The sequence below is a fragment of the Dermacentor andersoni genome, chromosome 11 (genome assembly GCF_023375885.2).
Source record: "Dermacentor andersoni chromosome 11, qqDerAnde1_hic_scaffold, whole genome shotgun sequence".
In the NCBI taxonomy this organism is placed as follows: domain Eukaryota; kingdom Metazoa; phylum Arthropoda; class Arachnida; order Ixodida; family Ixodidae; genus Dermacentor; species Dermacentor andersoni.
Genome location: NC_092824.1, coordinates 8,282,230 through 8,300,647, shown reverse-complemented (window position 1 = coordinate 8,300,647; position 18,418 = coordinate 8,282,230). Strand labels below are relative to the sequence as shown.

The 18,418-nt window shown below is 44.8% G+C and overlaps 1 protein-coding gene across 1 annotated transcript in view; it reads left to right on the top strand.

The window, feature by feature from the left end:
* The window catches only part of Polr1A (RNA polymerase I subunit RpI1), a 329,206-nt gene that overhangs the window by 126,776 nt on the left and 184,012 nt on the right, over positions 1-18,418 (top strand). The window contains exons 11-12 of the mRNA XM_050167857.3: positions 6,407-6,515; positions 10,445-10,528. Coding sequence (XP_050023814.2) covers positions 6,407-6,515; positions 10,445-10,528 — 193 coding nt within the window. The remainder of the gene's footprint in view (positions 1-6,406; positions 6,516-10,444; positions 10,529-18,418) is intronic.

The following is an 18,418-nucleotide window of genomic DNA, read 5'->3' as shown; positions in this document are numbered from 1 at the left end:
AAAGTGTAAAAAGATACGGATATTCATCCTGAGGAAATAAAAAAAGTTGGTGGCGATAGCAATGAGATGACTCCACGAAGTACGGCTCATATTTTGATCCATGTCATGCAACATAAACATACTGTATTTACTCGAATCTAATGTGCACTCATGTTAAGGTTCGTTACAGTGCAAAAAGTGCACTCTAACATGCACTTTTTACCGATAAAATGGGTCCAAAATTGCGCCGTTGTTAGAATTGGGTACGACCCTAAATCTGCGTTATCATATCGCCGTCGGGATTTCAAAATGGCCGCCTCGTATGCACTTTGAGCCTAGCTGCCGTAGCTTCCTTCATGTGCTATAGTACGTGTGTTTAGGTTAGTACACCATCTGTCTTGCTGTTTTCTGCGTTTGCAGCATCGAAGTGTTGACTGCAAAGGCACGCCGAGTGTTTATCACGATGCCGCAAATAAAAGGAATGGGATCATGTGTGCGGAGACGGACAGAAATCGGGCCACATCATGGACGTTCGGAGTTTCCGAAACTTGCGTGCGGGACTGGCGCAAACAGAAGAGCTGTTCTACTCTGGTAGCTGCTGCGTATGGCACGGCTGCGTGGGCCCTGTATTGAAAGCGATCAGCAGCCGAGACAAGAGTCTACGCATCTGGGCGCACTGCACTGTGTTCTCGTTGCTTAGTTTGCGTTGAAGCGAGAGGCTGCACAAAGGTCAATTCGCTTGCTCCTGCTACAGTACTTCCTCACTCCAGTGTTTTGATAAGAGTTTCCGCGGTCACTAAGTGAGACATGTTCATGTTTTGCTTGTGCTTGCGTGTCGCCATGCTTTTTAATTTAGTTGGCGAATGTTTAAAAGTTTATATGGCCGATAAAACTACTATCATTACTTTTCGTATAGCTGTCTACTAATTTTCTATCATAATCGATGCTTTGACGTTTGGGCAAGACTGTGACTTTTTCTATTTATCGCAACTTTAGTGTATTGGAAGTAAATCTTTGTTTTTCCAAATGAGAGAAAGTTGTACTTCTGTATGAAAGAATGAGGTGTACGGTACAGTAAAGAATTTTTTCTTTTTTTTTTTAATTCATGGCAAACAGGTGTGCGTTACATTTGAGGGCGGGTTCCTTTTCCAGTTTTCTGTCTTTTTTTTTTTTTTTTTGTCACGGAAAACGGGTGTGCGGTACAATCGAGGGTGCATTAGAATAAATACGCTATCTCACTCAATGACCATGAGGTCACCATCACAAGCAAATGGTTTGCACCATGTCTTGGAAACTTGAGATTGTAATGTGAAATGCCTCCACAATCTCCCTTTCTGTCTGCTTTTTTGATCTGAGCAAAAAGGTAGTGTTTTCCAAAATCGGCTTGCGAGGAGTCTTTTGCTTGCCCTCACCTTTACCTTTACATCCTTTGCAATGTTGGGCTAAGGTGCCTCCTGCATTATTCTTTACATTCCAGTTATGTTCACGTGCCCTTTAGTTGAAACACATATACCCGTTTGTCCGATGCAGAACCTGTCACAGGTGAGGGAAATTAAACAACCCCACAAATACACTCATTGAACTGCTTATCGTGCTTCGTTGTGCACTGAGGCTTGCACTTATTTCCTTGCATCACCAAATGGCACACGCTGCCGAGTTCACGTGGAGCCGAGAAGATGACCTTGACCCCGTAACGGCTCGCCGCTTTTTTTATGTGTGAAACACGATGAATGTAGGGCATAAACTGAATTTATCTTTGTTGAAAGTCTCAGTATGTTTTTTGCAATCTTTTAGTTTCTGCAAGAGACTTTCACATGCGCTGGTGATTAAATTCTCCGGATATGCAGCTGAAAGGAAGCGCTGTACATGCTGATTGAAACTAGCTTCCATTGTATGTTCGCAGGATTTTTCCAGGGCGGACTTGCAGGCTAGGATGACAGTGCGCTTAACAAGCTTCGAATGCGAGCTTGAAACGGCAGCGGGGTCTTCTTTGTCCTCGGCTTGTAAGACCAACAGATGTGTTTTGTGACGAAATGAAGTTTTAGGTCCAGGAACTGTTGTCACTGGCCAACTCATGGCTGAAAGTGAGACCTCCAGAGGTGGATTCGAACATTTCTAGAATGGAATTAGTAGTATCATCAAGGTTATCCTCTGCATGCAGGTGAAGTATGACAATTGTCCACATACCGTATTTACGCGATTCTAATGCGCCCTTGATTGTAATGCACACCCATTTTCCATCACACAAAAAAAGGGGGGGGGAGGGAAATGCCCTCGATTGTAACACGCACCTGTTTGCCGTGACCTAAAAAAAAAGCACTTTTTTACAGTGCTGCGCGCCTCATTCTTACAGAAATACAGAAATACAACTTTCTCTCATTTGGAAGAACAGATTTACTCCCAATACGCTGAAGTTGCGATAAATAAAAAAGTCGCAGTTTTGTGCGAAAGGCGAAGCATCGATTATGATAGCAAATTACCGTATTTATTCGCATATTGATCGCACTTTTCTGTAAAAAAAAAATTGACACAAATTCCGGGGTGCGATCATTATGCGGGTTAAATTTCCCGAAAAAAAAAAAATTTTTTTCATCCCGCATTTGCTGTGGGATGACAACAGGTCAACAAATAGGCGGCTGCCACTGTGTGTAGTGCGGGACACCAAAACAAAAATGGTGGCCGTCGGAGCAAGTTGAACGCGCCAAATGTGATTCTTTTTCTTCTCGTGAGTACATTACGTGCATTGAAAGAGTTTCTTCCATATCAGTAATGAATAATATTGTTAATATCGGCAAGTTTGCGGCAATAACATAGGTGTAATGTAAATAAAATACATAGGGGTAATGTAAATAAATAAATAAATAAAAATAAAAAAATAACATAGCCATGTCCACTTTGAGGGGACAGAAACAGATGGGCGCGCTTAGCTGCCAGTGATATAGAAACACATGGCGGGCATGCTGCGAAAACTGCGGCATTAGTCTTCGCTACTATCCTAATATGGCACGTTTCCGCTAAGGGTGGGGAATAGCTTAGCTGTGTTACAAGCGTCGGCGTATGAACAGGGTACATTTCTAACTTATCAGTGTAAATGTAGGTGCTATCGTTGCCGCTCACAGTTTGTTGCGTGCCTACGAGTGCAGACGAGAAGAATCGAAAGGCGCCTTTTTTGTTGTTGTTGACCATAACCATTATAAAGCCTACACATAATAAAGGCAGTTTGGTTGTAGCTTTTTTTTTTTGTCATGAAAGTGCTGAAAGGAATGAAATGGGGCATCTGCTTAAGAATGTTTGGTGTGTGCAGACCGATTGGTTTGTCTTGAAGAGTCGTTCGCATAGCATTCGACAGATGGTAAGCATGATCATTATTAGCTAGGCTTGGCTCACGACATATCGCTGCGGCAAGTTCGGGGTGAGATCATTAGACGGGAAAAAAAAAATCGAATTTTGATGACAAAATTCAAGGGTGCGATCATTATGCGAGTGCGATCATTACGCGAGTAAATATGGTAGTTGACAGCCATGCAAAAAGTAAGGATAGTTGTTTCATAGACTGTATAAATTTTTAAACATTCACTTACTAACTAAATTAACAAGCATGGTACCACACACGCACGAGCAAACATGAAGTCTCTTTCGAGGAGCCCGTATGGGTTTACTTTGCAGCAATTGCTATGAATGGGAAGATGTCTGATTTTTCCTTTTTTAATTAATTCTCTCCATCTTGCGGGTGTCTGCAGAACTATTATGTCAAACTCTTGCCTTTGCTTTGAGTTGACAAATTCGGCTTCGCCCTGCCATCTGCTAAACGCCTGGTTAGCTGAGATGGTAGAGCGGCTGCCCTGGAAAGGTGGTGGTCCAGAGTTCGAGTTCCCGACCAGGACGAATTTTTTTTCAACTGCAAGCCTTTTCTTTCGAGGAACCCGTACGGGTTTCCTTTGTAGCAATTTCTACGAACAGGTGGATGTCTGATTTTGCCTTTATTACTTCTCTCCACCTTGTGGGTGTCCCCAGAACTGTTGCGTCAATCTCGTAGGATTCGATGCATTCTGTATCTCTTGACAATTAAACATCACTGAACTGCAATCACTCATTACTGAAATTAGCTGGAACATTAGAAATCATATTTTCTACTTGTGTAATGCTAATAGAGTACAAAAAGTGCCTATTGTCATGAGGCGTTATAGTTTAATCGATGAAACCCTCAGGTAACAGAGCACCACAGCGAGAGGTCACACAGCTTAGGCAACACAGGCATAAGGCTTCCAACCACTCATTGTCGTCTTTCTTGAAGCAGTGCCTGCTGCTTGTTCTTCTCCAGTACATTAAATACATTTTCTCTCTGCTTGAATTGCATAAAATACTGTCAAAAGAGGGTTAACCGATGGGCCCGATTTTTATTAATCATATCACAAGAAGCCATCAAACACTGACACCAAGGACAACATAGGGGAAATTACCTGTGCTTAATAAATGAAATAAAGAAATGATAAATTAATGGAAATGTAAGTAGATGAAAAAACAACTTGCCGCAGGTGGGGACCGAACTCACAACCTTCGCATTTCGTATGCGATGCTCTACCAATTGAGCTACTGCGGCGCTGTTTCCCCATCCACTTTCTTGGGTATTTATGAATGTTAGCCAGCTTGCCGAAGTGGGGACCGAACCCACAACCTTCGCATTTCTGTCGTGGGTTCGGTCCCCACCTGCGTCAAGTTGTTTCTTCATCCACTTACATTTCCATGAATTTATCATTTCTTTATTTCATTTATTAAGCACAAGTAATTTCCCCTATGTTGTCCTTGGTGTCAGTGTTTGTTGGCTTCTTATGATACTGTATAGATACTGTCGCAGCATGCTTGCAAGGGCACCGTCATTTTTGTTTAAAAAAAAGAGAGAGTGCCAGAAGCAACATCTGTCGCAGGAAGCATGCTATGGCTGCCAACTTGTTTTTTGATCGCCAGTTTCAAATGGCATGGACGCATCACAATTGAACACCCAACAGGCATCACATGTGGATTCGGCGCCGCTGGGCATAGCTGGGCCCATGGGACTGTATTCTTGGTTGATCATTTTTGGGGATACTATCCTTTTCCTAAGGTTTCGCGCAACTCGGAACTGAACGCCTCGGCGACTACAGGCGATGCATCCGTTGTGAAGTTATGCGAAATCTCACGAAGTTGATCGTATCTCTCAAAGCTAATCAACTGAGAGTATGGCAGCCAAATCATCTTCCGGAATGCTGTTGTCTACAGACATTGATCAGAAAGCTATCGGTGAAGCATGGGGCACACTTTGTAATATTGGCAATAGCTATTGCAATGCCTATGCCTCTGGCGAGCCTCGAGCAAGAGTTACGCAAAATGTTGAGGAAGTGATCGGTTATCTCCAAAAGCGTTCGACCGAGAATACTGTTCCAAGGCAGTGCCCCCACTGCTGACTGGTGCATGGAGACATTAAAGATAAGCTTTGACGTTACAGTTTAATTTTGCAGCACGTTTCCTATCTGTGCTGTCTCGTTTCACGGGAACGAAAGTCTTGTGAAAGTGAATTTTGCTCGCTTTCTCTGCCTATCTTGTTATCGTGGGGTTCAACTCTGTTGTCGAAGCTGGTTATGTACTATTGAGTTTGACTGTGTTTTCTTCCTTCTAATTAAAATGTTTTGATGTGTGTCCAATCTGCTTTTTTCTTACAACCCAGTTATAAAATTTACTGGTTATAACAGCAGAATTTTCTTCGAAATAAAACTTTGTTATAAGTTGGTTTCACTGAACGTTCATATAGTTCTGTATTCTGTGTGCACCTTCCTTCAGTGCCCGATAATGCGTCATTGAGGTTGTCGAACTAGCCAAGCTGCCGTGTGCATATGCTGCTACGTTCAAATGGCGCCCTCGGCGCAATAGATATGTGCAGCTGTAGTCTGCAGCAGTCGGAAACGCTCATCGCTATTTTCGAGGCTGTTGCGGAAAAGCTCGCCGCCTGTCAACAGAGCGCATGTGGTTTGAGATGGCAGAGTTTGATATATCCATTTTACTTCGGACCCCGTTTGAAATAAAAAATTAAAAATGCATGCGATTTTCCAGGTTATATGGAAAGTGTTCGATATATGCAATAATTCGATACATCTATGCTGATATATCTGTGTTCAATATATCGAGGTTTGACTGTACTTTGCTGTTGCTATCAATACTATGCCTTTTCATGCGAAAGTATGACTTCTTTTTAAGTCCCGTTTCTTCACACAATTTGTAGACCCAGATAGTGCGATTCACATTCAATTTTTGCTGGAGAAATGCAGATACTGTGAGTATGGTGATATTTGTGGCGAGATTGGTTTACACCTAGGAATTGAGCTGTCACATGTGTATATCGCTTAGATAGCCTCATAAACGGCTGTGAACATGTTAATTTGTGTGTTGTTGGCAGAGAGGACTACAACCAGCTCGTCTTTGGAGCCCTGACTTTTGTCAAGATGGCCATCAAGCTCCTGCCACCGGCCGTCCGAAAGCCACAGGCACTATGGACAGGCAAACAGGTAGGCATCGCTGTGTTTTGCGGGGGGGCAGTAGGTGCCATTAACACTACAATGCCCAAACACCATTCCACGTCAAAGAAAATTAGAATGGCTTGTTCACATTTGTTTCTAATCAAGAAGAGTACATGCACGCTAAAAAAACAATACAATGTTTTGTGAACAAAAATATAGTTAGCATAGTAATTTGTCATGCAGTAATTAGTTTGCTGAATTATCCACTATTGAAAACTCACTCCAGATTATAAAAAATGCTACTATAGCTTTTGAGTCAAGTTTCCAGATATTCAAGTATAAAGCTTGACACACACGCACGCACACACACACACACACACACACACACACACGTACGTACATGCATGCATGCATACACATTGGGCTTTGTGGGTTAAGGCTTCAATTTTAGTTCATCATTTCACTACAACCGTGACCACCGGCAGCAAGTCATAAGAAGGCCACAACATGAAAATTAAGAGTTCTTGACCTTGGGGTAAGTAGGCCAGCTCTGATGGACAGTGGGTCAGTTCCATCGGCAATGTTGAGATGTTTCTACGTGCTTTCTGCCTACAGCAACATTGCTTGGTGTCTTCACTGTGTGGTTAAGCCAACTAGCCAGTTTTCTCCCGCCATTTGCCGTCTTTAACCTTCGCAACATTGCTTCTACATTGCCATCACTAAGCTTTCTTGTAACAATAATGAGCTGCAAGATCGCACCTCAGTTCCAAAGCTGTGCAATGCTACTCATTCATAGTTACAACTATGTGGGAAATTATTTGTCATCTTAAATTTAAATGTGAAAGTAACACGAAGAAGGGTTGTGTGATTGCAGCTATTTAGTAGAAACAGTAAGGACAGGTCACACAGTTGCAACTAATGAAAAAATCGAGCCCCTTGGATTCTCCTATTCTTGTTCACTGTATAGCGAGGAGTTTGACTTTGACAGCTTTGATGCCATGAGGTAGCATGCGATGGTTTATTGGCCTGCTCTTGAGCTCTCACACTGTGATGCGGGCGGTTAAAACAGTATGCTCCACATGCACTGCCTTGGCCATCAGCGGTGCTGGCTTCCAGGGCCAATCTTGTGAACATACGCAAATGCCCCGGACAAAAAGATTGTGCGATGTGGGAGTTTGGCCCCACCTGCAAAGTTATATTTTCGTCTACTTTAATTTCCCTTCACCGTTACCTTTACCTTGCCCTACATACCCTTTCCATACTATTTTTACATTTTGATTAATGATAACAAATAATTTGCCCTATGTGTTATCTGGGTTGCATTTATATTATATGTATATAGTAGAACTCTGATATGTTCCCGTTACGTATGTTTTCCCAGCGTCAACTTTCGCAATCGGGGACACGGGAAATGACCCAATAGAGTTGTGCTCATTTTTACTGGTTCATACGTTCCCAGAACATGAGATTTTTCAGTACCAACGTTCAGTAAGTCGCCAAACTGCGATTGTATGATGCGCTTTCTGGCCACTAGATCCCATGTAAACAAGAAAATGCGCGAGGCACATGCGATCGAGAACAGTACGTAGCTGTCCGCCGAGGCAGCTTCACCGCAATACTCATCTGCCCTTCTCATGTGAAAATGCCGGCACGCACTCAGTTTCTCATTTCGCCTCCAGCAAATCTCCGGGGTTGTAGTATGCGGCATTCACAGCTATTGCTGCTAATCGTACTGTGATAAGCATCTTCGCATATCTGTTTCACATCGTGTGGGGCTGTCGGAAGCATAGTGCACAATATTAAAAGTTGATAACCAAATGTGCTGCCGTTCCAGGCTGCGGACTGATCGTATATGTTTTCCGGCTGCTAGATTCCATGGGAACAAGAAAAGGCGCTAGGCGCGTGCGATCGAGAACAGTATATAGCCGCCCGTCTCACGTGAAAACGACGGTGCATACACCGTATTTACACGATTGTAAGTCGACCCCCCCATATCGCGTCATCGTTGCTACGGTCCCACAGCGCTTTGTCGTCCCGCGAAATTTCACATTTGGCAAACGACCACGCCACGACATCTTGTGGAACAGCAGTCCACGCCAAATGCACCCACCCACACGCAGCCGTCAGGGAGGTTCTTTTGACAGGTCCGATTGGCGTAATTTTGCGGTCTTCTGCCGCCAGCCACTCGTGCCGCCAGACACTGCGAGCAGTGTCTGCTCTTCCATGAACTACCGATGCTCCCTGTAAGCGCCGCCGTTCTGAGGGCGCCGTCGTGAATGGAACAGCGGCGCTTCCATCAACTATCGACACTCCCTCATGAGTGTTGTGTGCACTGTAAAACTCTCAAAAATGTTGAAAAACCCTTCCGAAAAGCGAACAAACATGCGGAATAGCGAAAAGCTATGGGTAGGGCCATAGAGCAAACATAAAATTGCAGCTACGTTGTAGCTCCCATTGGTCTCGCTTTTTTGGCAATGCCATGTTTTGGTTTCGATTGTAAGTCGACCCCCCACTTCAGATTTTCAAATTAAAGTAAAGTGGTCGACTTACAATCATGTAAATACGGCAGTTTCTTATTTCGGCACGAGCAAATCTTCAGCCGGGCTGTCTCACCCCACATTCCCAGCTATCGCCACCAAACCTATTGCGATAGCATCGGCACCTATCTGTTTTACAGCGCGTAGTGTGTGGTGCCATTGGTAGCGTACTGCATGCTTCTAGTAGGCGACAATCCAAGCGTGCTCCCGTTCTCTGCCGTAGGCTGTGCAATGTGGCCATCACATTTCGCTTCGGCACCATCCGGCATCGCCCACCAGCTTGATTTCATTTCGATTTCCCATTGCCCTCTTAAAACACCATGCAATAGGAAAGCAACAAACCGTGTCTCAGGCTGCAACAATCTGTGTGACGCCTCGTGTTACGTAGATGTCAACAATAGTTAAGTCTGTCACATTTTTTTAGTTACTTCTGGTCGTACACTTTCCCGGTTAGTATGTTTTTTCTCGCATTGTTTTCCAACACGTATGAACGAGGTTTTACTTATATAACTGATAAACAAGTCAAGCTCGTCAGATTCTGTTGTTTTTATGTCTTAATGTGTGCAGTGTTTTACAATTGAGTTTTAAGATTGCGGTTTGGCTCTTTTGTTGTGGTGGCTTTGGTCTCATGGAAGTTTGATAAAGAACTATAACAATTGTTGGCCTAATAGCGCATAGTTAATATCTGAGAAAAAAGTTTAATGTAGTGACAGCGCAAGGGCCAGGATGAACAGAAAGAACTGAAGCACTGACTGCCAAACAATTTCTACTGCACACACGCTATATTCAGGTGCGTGAAAGAAAAAATGGAGAGGAACAGACAAAAAAGTAAACTATAACGCAAGGAATGAGGCATGATGTCAAAAATAACAAAAATTTCAAAATGGGTGCCATTACCCACTTCAAAGAAATACATTGTTTTTTAAGTTTAACGACACCGATGACGCACTCACGTACACGTCGCGTTTTTTGTCGATGCATACAGCCTCATATATATCACGTGCGCGCTGGCCCCGGTAACGCCTTAGTATTTTGCCCTGATTAAAGAGGGCCTGATAACATCTTTGGAGTGATGCATTTGCTAGGTAGCTGCCTAGACTTCATTTCATTAAGCTTCTGTTTGTCCTGTCTCTTGTGCTGTTACTCTTCTTAATTAACTCCAACATGTACCAGCCAGGGCATGTCAGCATTAGTAATTTAGTAGTGCCACACTACACATGAATCTATTGAAAGCGAGAGAAGATGATTGAAAGTGCAGCAGGTTCTACCTGTGGAATAGCAGACAATGAAGGTGAGTCTTGCTGATGTCAGCAAAGTGCCACTTATCATGCCGTCAATGGTCACTCACAAGGCCAATAGATGTATTTTCTCTTAACAGCGCTGCGTGTTCAACTTGGTCTGCATTTTCTTGGCGTCTAAATTTTATGTCACTTTGACTAGGTGCTGTCAACCGTCCTGCTCAACTGCATACCGCATGGCAAGCCACCTCCTACGGTTGAAGGCAAGGCCAAAATTCCAGCTAAGGCAAGTGTGGGCATGTAGTGCATTCTGTGTTGAATGAGATGTGCAGTCTGCCAGTGTGCAAGGCAGCATTGACATGCAGGGTATCAAACTGAACCAGAACTGAATTGAAAAACCGGAGCTGTACTGTTATTTTCATCTGAATCAGAACCGAACTGAGCTGTTATTTTTCTTCCATCTTGGAACTGAACCCGAACCAGAACTTAGGGACTGTTCTGAACTGGTACGACGGAAGGCTCTGTGGACTCTCTGCTGGGGCACATCACAGGGAAAATGTTTGACAAAGGCTCAAGGCCTCCCATAAGTTGAGACATGCACCAACTTACCCCTCTCTTCCTCGCCCCCTCACACGCGCTTCATCACATTACCGCAAGCTTTCTCCCCTCCCCTTCCTTCCTTTTGTTCGCCTGGGAAGGTGGCACTCGTGATGCTGCCATCTTCCTTATCGCACCCGCGCACGCTTTCACTCACACCTAAAGCACAGAGTGTGCAGGACATGATAGGATCTTATCGTACTTGGACTTCATAAGGAACATGATGCTGCTCCACTTCAGCGCTCACTCTTGGTGCGTAGCACATGGCGTGCGACTTGAGAGGTGCATTCGTAAGCAGCCACTTGTAATTGAATCATTTGACCCTCTGCGTCCGTGGAAGTTTCCATTTATTGTCTTGGTATTCCATTGTGGCAACAGTGAAATTTCGTTATATTGAAATTGCATATGAACATACTTTGTTATATTGAGGTTCTATATGCATGGTGTCCTATGGACAAAAGGGCATGAAAAGTTACAGTTCATTATATAGAGAATTTTGTTATATTCATATTCACATAGACAATATCACCTCTGCAGCCCGGAAAAGATTAGGATCTCTAAAGTTTAAATTAGGTGACTCCACATCCTCATTCAGATTAAAAGCCTATAAAACATATGTTAGACCTCTCACAGAATACCGTATTTATTCGCGTATAACCCGCACCAAAATGTGAAAAAACGCGGTTAGAAAGTGGGGGTGCGGGTTATCTGCGAATTTTTTCCTTGGGAGGGGGGGGGGGGGGGTCGGCTTCACCGCAATGTGCGGCGGCCTCCCCGTGTAGTCCGCCTTCCCGTCGTCATCGACGCTTGTCAAGCCGATGAAGGGCCAACGAAAGGCCAGCATTGTTGAGCCTCGCGTTAGGCGCTGTTTAGTGTACTTACCCCAGTTTGCACTGTTTGCCTGCTTTGTTTTGGCATCATGAGTGCGACTCGACGGCAGCGTTTCACAGCGAAAGAGAAGCTAAAGATTATAGCCGCTGCCGAAGAAATCGGCAACAGAGCTGCTGCAAGACAGCATGACGTCGACGAGTCGTGCATTCGCGACTGGAGGAAGAAAAAAGAGAGTCTCGAAGCAACGAACCGGGACAGGCGAGCGTTTCGGGGTCCGAAGACTGGCGCGTACCCCCACCTCGAGACGCAGCTTGCGAAGTTCATTGAGGAGCAGAGAAGTCGTGGCCACGCTGTTTCGACTGAGATGGCGCAAATGGAAGCCCTGAAGTTGGCCCGGGAATTGAACATTCCACGTGAGTTTCGTGCAAGCCGTGGATGGCTTCAGCGCTTCATGCGAAGACATGGATTTTCTATGCGGCGGCGAACAACCATGTGCCAGCGGCTTCCTGAAGCCTACGAGGAAAAGTTGTTGAACTTTCAACGATATGTGATCGCACTTCGCAAGACGCTACCTAGCATTCCACTGCCCCCAGGAATCGTTGTGCGTGCGGAAGAAAATTCGTGGATGAACAGTGGCCTAGTCGGTGACTGGCTTCGAGTAATCTGGGAGCGAAGACCAGTTGCCTTGCTGGCACGCCGGTCGATGCTCGTACTAGATTCCTTCAGAGGCCACTGCACTGATGCGGTGAAGGCTCGCCTTGCCGAGACCAGCACCGACCTCGTCATAATACCTGGCGGCATGACGTCCATGCTACAGCCACTCGACGTGTGCCTGAACAAGCCGTTCAAGGCACACGTGAAGCGGCTGTATGCCCAGTGGATGGCCGACGGCATTTACGCCCTCACACCGACGGGACGCGTGCGAAGGCCTGATATTCCATTGCTGTGCCAGTGGATCGTGGATGCGTGGAAAGCGATACCGGCCGATTTGGTGCGCAAAAGCTTTAAAAAATGTGCGATCAGTAATAGTTTGGATGGTGCCGAGGACGACTACGTCTTTGAGAGTGGCGATGAAGCCTCGGATGGCAGTAGTGAGAGCGGCGACGATTAAGAATCGGATAACCAGTGACGTGGTGGCGGTCGTTTGAATAAATGTTCTGAAAACGAAATGATCACTGAGTGTGAGTTGCATCTTTCAGTTGCATCTTTCTAGCGCTCATTTTTTTTTTCAGGTAAACGTGCGGGTTATACGCGAGTTTTTTTTTTTTTTTTCCGCCGAGTTCAAAGTTAGGGGTGCGGGTTATACGCAGGGGCGGGTTATACGCGGGTAAATACGGTATCCGAGTATCATTTGGGATCCTCACACAGTGGTATGTATTGAAAAACTAGAAAGAATTCGAAGGTTAGCCACGCGCTTCATTTATGAGTGCTTCAAATGACGTCATTCCCCAACCAGTACGCTGGAAACTGCAAACTTGGAACCACTAACTGATCAAAGAAAACTGCCAGATTAAATTTCTTTCGCCAGCTTTACTACGGGAAACCAGGAATACAACTGCACGGCTATATTATTAAGGACACATCTCGAATTTCTCGCTACAAACACAGCCAGTATTTAAAACTGATCTTTGCACGAACAAACCTTTTTAAATACTAATTTTTTCCGAAAACAATCAATGATTGGAATGCCCTACCTGGAAATTCCCACTGGTCTCAACCACATACTTGATGTATCTTGTTGACTCTCGCTTTTCATGACCCTTGTATATATTTGTATGTTCACTTTCTTTTTTATTGGCTCATGTAGCCCCCTCCTGCTTGGACAAATGCGGACACGACAGATGACGATTATTGTAGTGTGACAAGATACGATCCATAGGGTGTAATTTTGCTTAAGAGTGTAGACTTATACAGTAAAACCCCCATAAACCGTACCCGCTTAAACAGTAGTTTCGTTTTACAAGTAGTAAAGTCGAATCCCCAACTCAGTGGTTTTTGAACATAATGTGTTTTGTATCCGCATAAACCGTACCAGGTTATTGCGTACATATCGATTCACACATAGTGTTTCCACTTTTCATTGCACAAACACGACGGTGCGCAGTCTCCATCGGGCGGCTGGCAGAACAACAAGCCTCAGAGATCGGAACAATGGCCTTCAAGCGCTCTGTGTGTTTGTGCGTGAAGCCACATCAACATCAACATAATTTTGGCGCTGTGCCAGAGAGCTTTATTCTATGAGAAAGTGTCGAGCTAGGGTCGAGCGTTGGGGCGTCGTGCAAGCAAGGACACGCGTCATGCTGAAGCTTGGATAAAAAAGGCGTCGGGTGCCCTGCATAGAAGAAAAAAATTAGACATCGTTCATGCTATGGAACATGCAACGAAGAAGTCAGTGCTGGCATGCGACAGGGATCTACTGTTGACTACCGTGTGTGGCATTTGGAATGGGAAGAAGTTGCTCGGCAGCATTGCTGCATCCGCGAAGAGATGTCGGCTACAAGGTTCAATTTCTCGCCATTGTTGCCTCTGTTGTAGCCGAAGTGTTGCCTAGCGACAGTGATGAGAAGCTTCATGAATGCGAAGCTGATGTAAGTCAGCTTCTCATGACTTACGTCAGCTTCACAAATGCAATCGTTGTGACGAGAAGAGCACCCTGCAAGAAAAAGTCGCCTCGCGACTTCTGCAGTGTGGTAGCGCTGCAGAAGTCGCGGAACATGCAACGCCAAAGAGGAATCTGCCATGCGAGTGTTTGCCGAGAAGAGAGGGCTGGCTGGAAAGCTGGCTCGCAGCTTCAGTAAGTTTGAGGCTGCTGTCATCGTTGCTAGGCCGTCGCGGCATCAAACGAAAATAACACTTTTCTCGCGCGAAGTGAATAAATACTGCATGTTCTTTCCCCTTTCATCATACTCTCTCGGAGTTCTGTTTTTCACAGGGAAGTGGGCGATCTCATGCTATTTCGGCTAAGCAGTACTGCCGTTTTGTACGTACTTTTTCGGAGCTCTGGCCAACTAAGGTTTAAAGAGGTTTCACTGTAGAGTGGGTGCAAAGGGAAGGGAAGCGCAGTAGAGAATGTCAGGTAATTGGGTGGCATGATGAGTATAGGGAATTTGTGGACAAACCTTGTAATGAGGTAGTGCAAGACATTTGGAAGTCACTGAGAGAGGCCTTCGTCCGGCAGTGGCAATAAAATAGGCTGGTGATGAACAAGAAGAGCACTAAATCAAGTTAGACTGATAAAGTATTGTGTAGCATATTTTTTAAAACTAATTTTGTGGTAAGAAGTTAGTTCAAGAAAAAAAGTTATAGACTTCTAGTTTCTGAATATTGCGCTGAAACGCAAGCTCTGGTAATGTCACGGATTTCAGAGTATCTTTTCTTTAATATTTGTGCCTTGTGTCTGCCTTTGGCTACTTTAGAATACGATATAGCCCATATTTACCGGTAAACAAGTAAATAGACCCAAGTAGGCTCTGTCAAAACTGATGACATCACAATGAGTTGGTGCAAGAAGTCTCGTGTCTTTCGTGCCTGCACCCTATTTTTTTATCTAGCTAAGCCTCATCCCGTGGTACTTAAAGGGACACTAAAGGTTACCAGAAACTCAAGTTAAAGTGGTAGAGCAATGTTCTAGAACGTCTAAGGCGTCAATTTAATCGCAAACAGAGCTTTAGTAACCGAGAAATTGAGGTAAATGCATGACACGATTTGAGACCCCCCAGCGACATTCCGGTACTAGCCCGATGACGAAAGGACTCCTCATAATTTGTGTTACTAATACTCAACTACTCGTATTAAAAATATCATTTCATTCGATTATAAGACGGAAAAAAATGCTACTTGTCTACGTCTATTCGACTCTAAGAAAAAATAACATTTTGACGTTACCCTTCAGTAATATGGGTGTTCGAAAGGTTTCGTTTTCGCTCGACTCTGCGCGCTCGACTCTGCGCCGCGCACGCTTTGGAGTTTCAGTACTTTCGTTATCGCGTCGTGCTGTGAGGGTTCTGCTGGCTCGCGACACTTTCATTTGGAACAAGCAGCGAGAATGCCACGTCCATGTGATGTCGTGGGAAGCCCTCGTTGCTTTCCCGCTCCGGAGAGCCGGTGTCGAGGCCGCCGTCGTAGTACGCAACGACGCCGGCAGTGCGAGCCCTCAGCAGCAGGTCGCGCTCGTCGGTGCTCAAATCGCTGAAGTTGAGCCCACCATCGCGAGCCAATCTGTCGGTGTCAGGGTCCATTGCGACGAGCGTCGAAGTTTGCGCCATAGAATGAAGTACCAGCCTATGGGCGTCTTGCGCTGGAGTTTGAGGTATAGTAGCGGCGCCTGGTGGCGGTGCGGGAAACGACATCTGGGTCGCGCCAGCTTGGGTCGTATTGAGCCCTGGTTGTGGCGAAGCACGTTTCTAGGCCGAGTTTTGCGTCGATTCGCACTTTTTTATGCCCTGTTGCGAGTGCGAAAAGGCTCGTCACTTCTCACAGATCACGCCGACCACGCTGCGAGCTCGCCGCAGCCTATAGTTTAACGAAAACGGACTCTCCGTGTGCCGTGGGACGCAATGTGGGACGTAATTCGTTTCTCCTTCCGCTAGCCACCATACTCCCGCTTTCGCTCTGCTGTCGGCTCTGTCTTGGCTCTGTTTCTGGCCGCGCGTTTGCATTTTGCGCAGAAAAGCCGTAGCGCCGTCTGCGGACGCCGTTCTACTCACCGTTGGCGCAACGTCACTATGAGACCATGATGTCAGTACTCCTCGATCGGAGGGCGGGCGATTTGAACTGCGCTAGCGGTACGCGGACGCTTCAGAACGCATTTTCTCTTAAAATAAGTCTCTCCTTGGCACGAAACAAGCGTTTCGAGGTTTCTGTGATGGTATTTCAACAGTCCACGTTGACTTAATAGTAACTTTAGTGTCCCTTTAATAACACAGCCCAACATATCATTTTCCTTAGTATCTCTTTAAGACAATGCTGAGCAGTTAATTGGTAAAAATGTATTCGTGGCAACAGTCATTGGTGTATGTCTGCTAATGACAAGGGGCTGGATTTTGAGGCACTAAAAACCTTGGCTACAGGCACCTAAAGCATGCAGTTAACGCTTCATTTTAAGCAGCTATTGAAAACCTTAGCCTGTTGTATGTATTCGATGGGTTCAATTCATTCTCATGCTAAGAAACTGATTTGGCATTCACTTTTAAGGTCTGGAAGGCAGCAGCCATAGTGTGCAATCCATCGCTTCACAGGGCATTACTATGCAAACGAGTGGCTACTCATTTGTCAATTCGCGTACTGCAGCCAACACAAAGGGACTGACACCCAGTTGTCATGGTACCCATTTTTCTTTTATTGCAAAGGAAAGCTTACCGGTCAGTGTCTAATAATCAAGTGTTAACGCGGCAAACGCTGTGGAACATTTATCGGAATTTCTCTATCTGCAGGGTGGATGTAGTCGTTCACTGGAAGCATGCTGAAAACGGTGATAGTAGAGCACGATAGCGATTATATGCCAGCATTGGTGGGATGCAGACGACAAGTGTGACGGTAGCTGTGAGAAAGTATATTTTGTTTATCAAGCTGATGTTCCTGCAATTCATGTTTTTCGAAGTGTTAAATTATTTCTACAATAATAGCTACGTGTTTTCGTGGTTTCCTGTTCCACTGCTTTGGTCATAATTAAGTCAAGAATGCTTTTTGGCCAAACCTAGTTAAGTTCTCTCGAAAACGAAACAACGCTCTTACCCATGATATGCAGTTCAGCATGTTGCCGTAGCCACACATGTGCTAATAGTATGGTGCTGGCATCCATTTATGGCACAACTAGTCAATGGCATTTTGTATCTTACAGGGAGACTCCACATCTCTGGGTGCTTACTCGCAAACTTGCATGCGTACAACAGCATGTGCATCGCCAAGCATTTTGGGACGCGCATGCTGCTTGTTAGCATGGACTTTCCTTACTTTGTAATATGCATAGAATAAAGTGTGAGTGTCTAATAATATATTAACTGCAATTTTAAGCAAGAAGTGGGCTGTACTTAATAACAGCCGACTCACCTACATTAATCTCATATACTACATCCCGAGCACCAAGATTTCATCACGGGGACGTGCCACTCGCTGGTTTTTGAGACTTTCTTTGCCAATTAAAAATTATAATTCCTGCTTAAATCGCAAACAGCGTGCTCGATTCTTTCACTATGAATAATTATCATTTCATTTCCATCAACGCCTCACAACACTTTCTGGTCAGTTGTCAGTCCTATTGATGCATTTACTCTTGCACTATGCGCAAGCAGTGTGTATCCAGTAGAAAAATATTCGTGCTTACAATGGTGCATCAAGTGGAGAAAGCAAGAAAAACATAAAATACGCCAGGAAAACTTAATGAAAGAAGCTATAATTTGTGTCAAATGGTTTAAAGGTTCCAGTAAGAAAAGAAGCGTTGAATAGTGTATGTTTACAAGATCTTCTAGAAGTTAGAACAGCAGCAGCACATTTATACCGCACATTGTAGCACAGGAGCAGGTACAGTAAAAGCTAAATAATTCGAAATCTAGGATAATTCGAAGTAGCTGCCGTGGTCCGTCCAACAATGTATTGAAAGCATTGCACATTTAAATCCGCACTGCCACCGATAATTGTAACAATCCGATCACATGTAACAAGCCGCGGCTGTCGGTGTTAAAGAATGGCACTGCTATAACAACTGCAAAGAGGCGCCATGGATGGCAAGTGGTATGCAAGCACCGTGTAG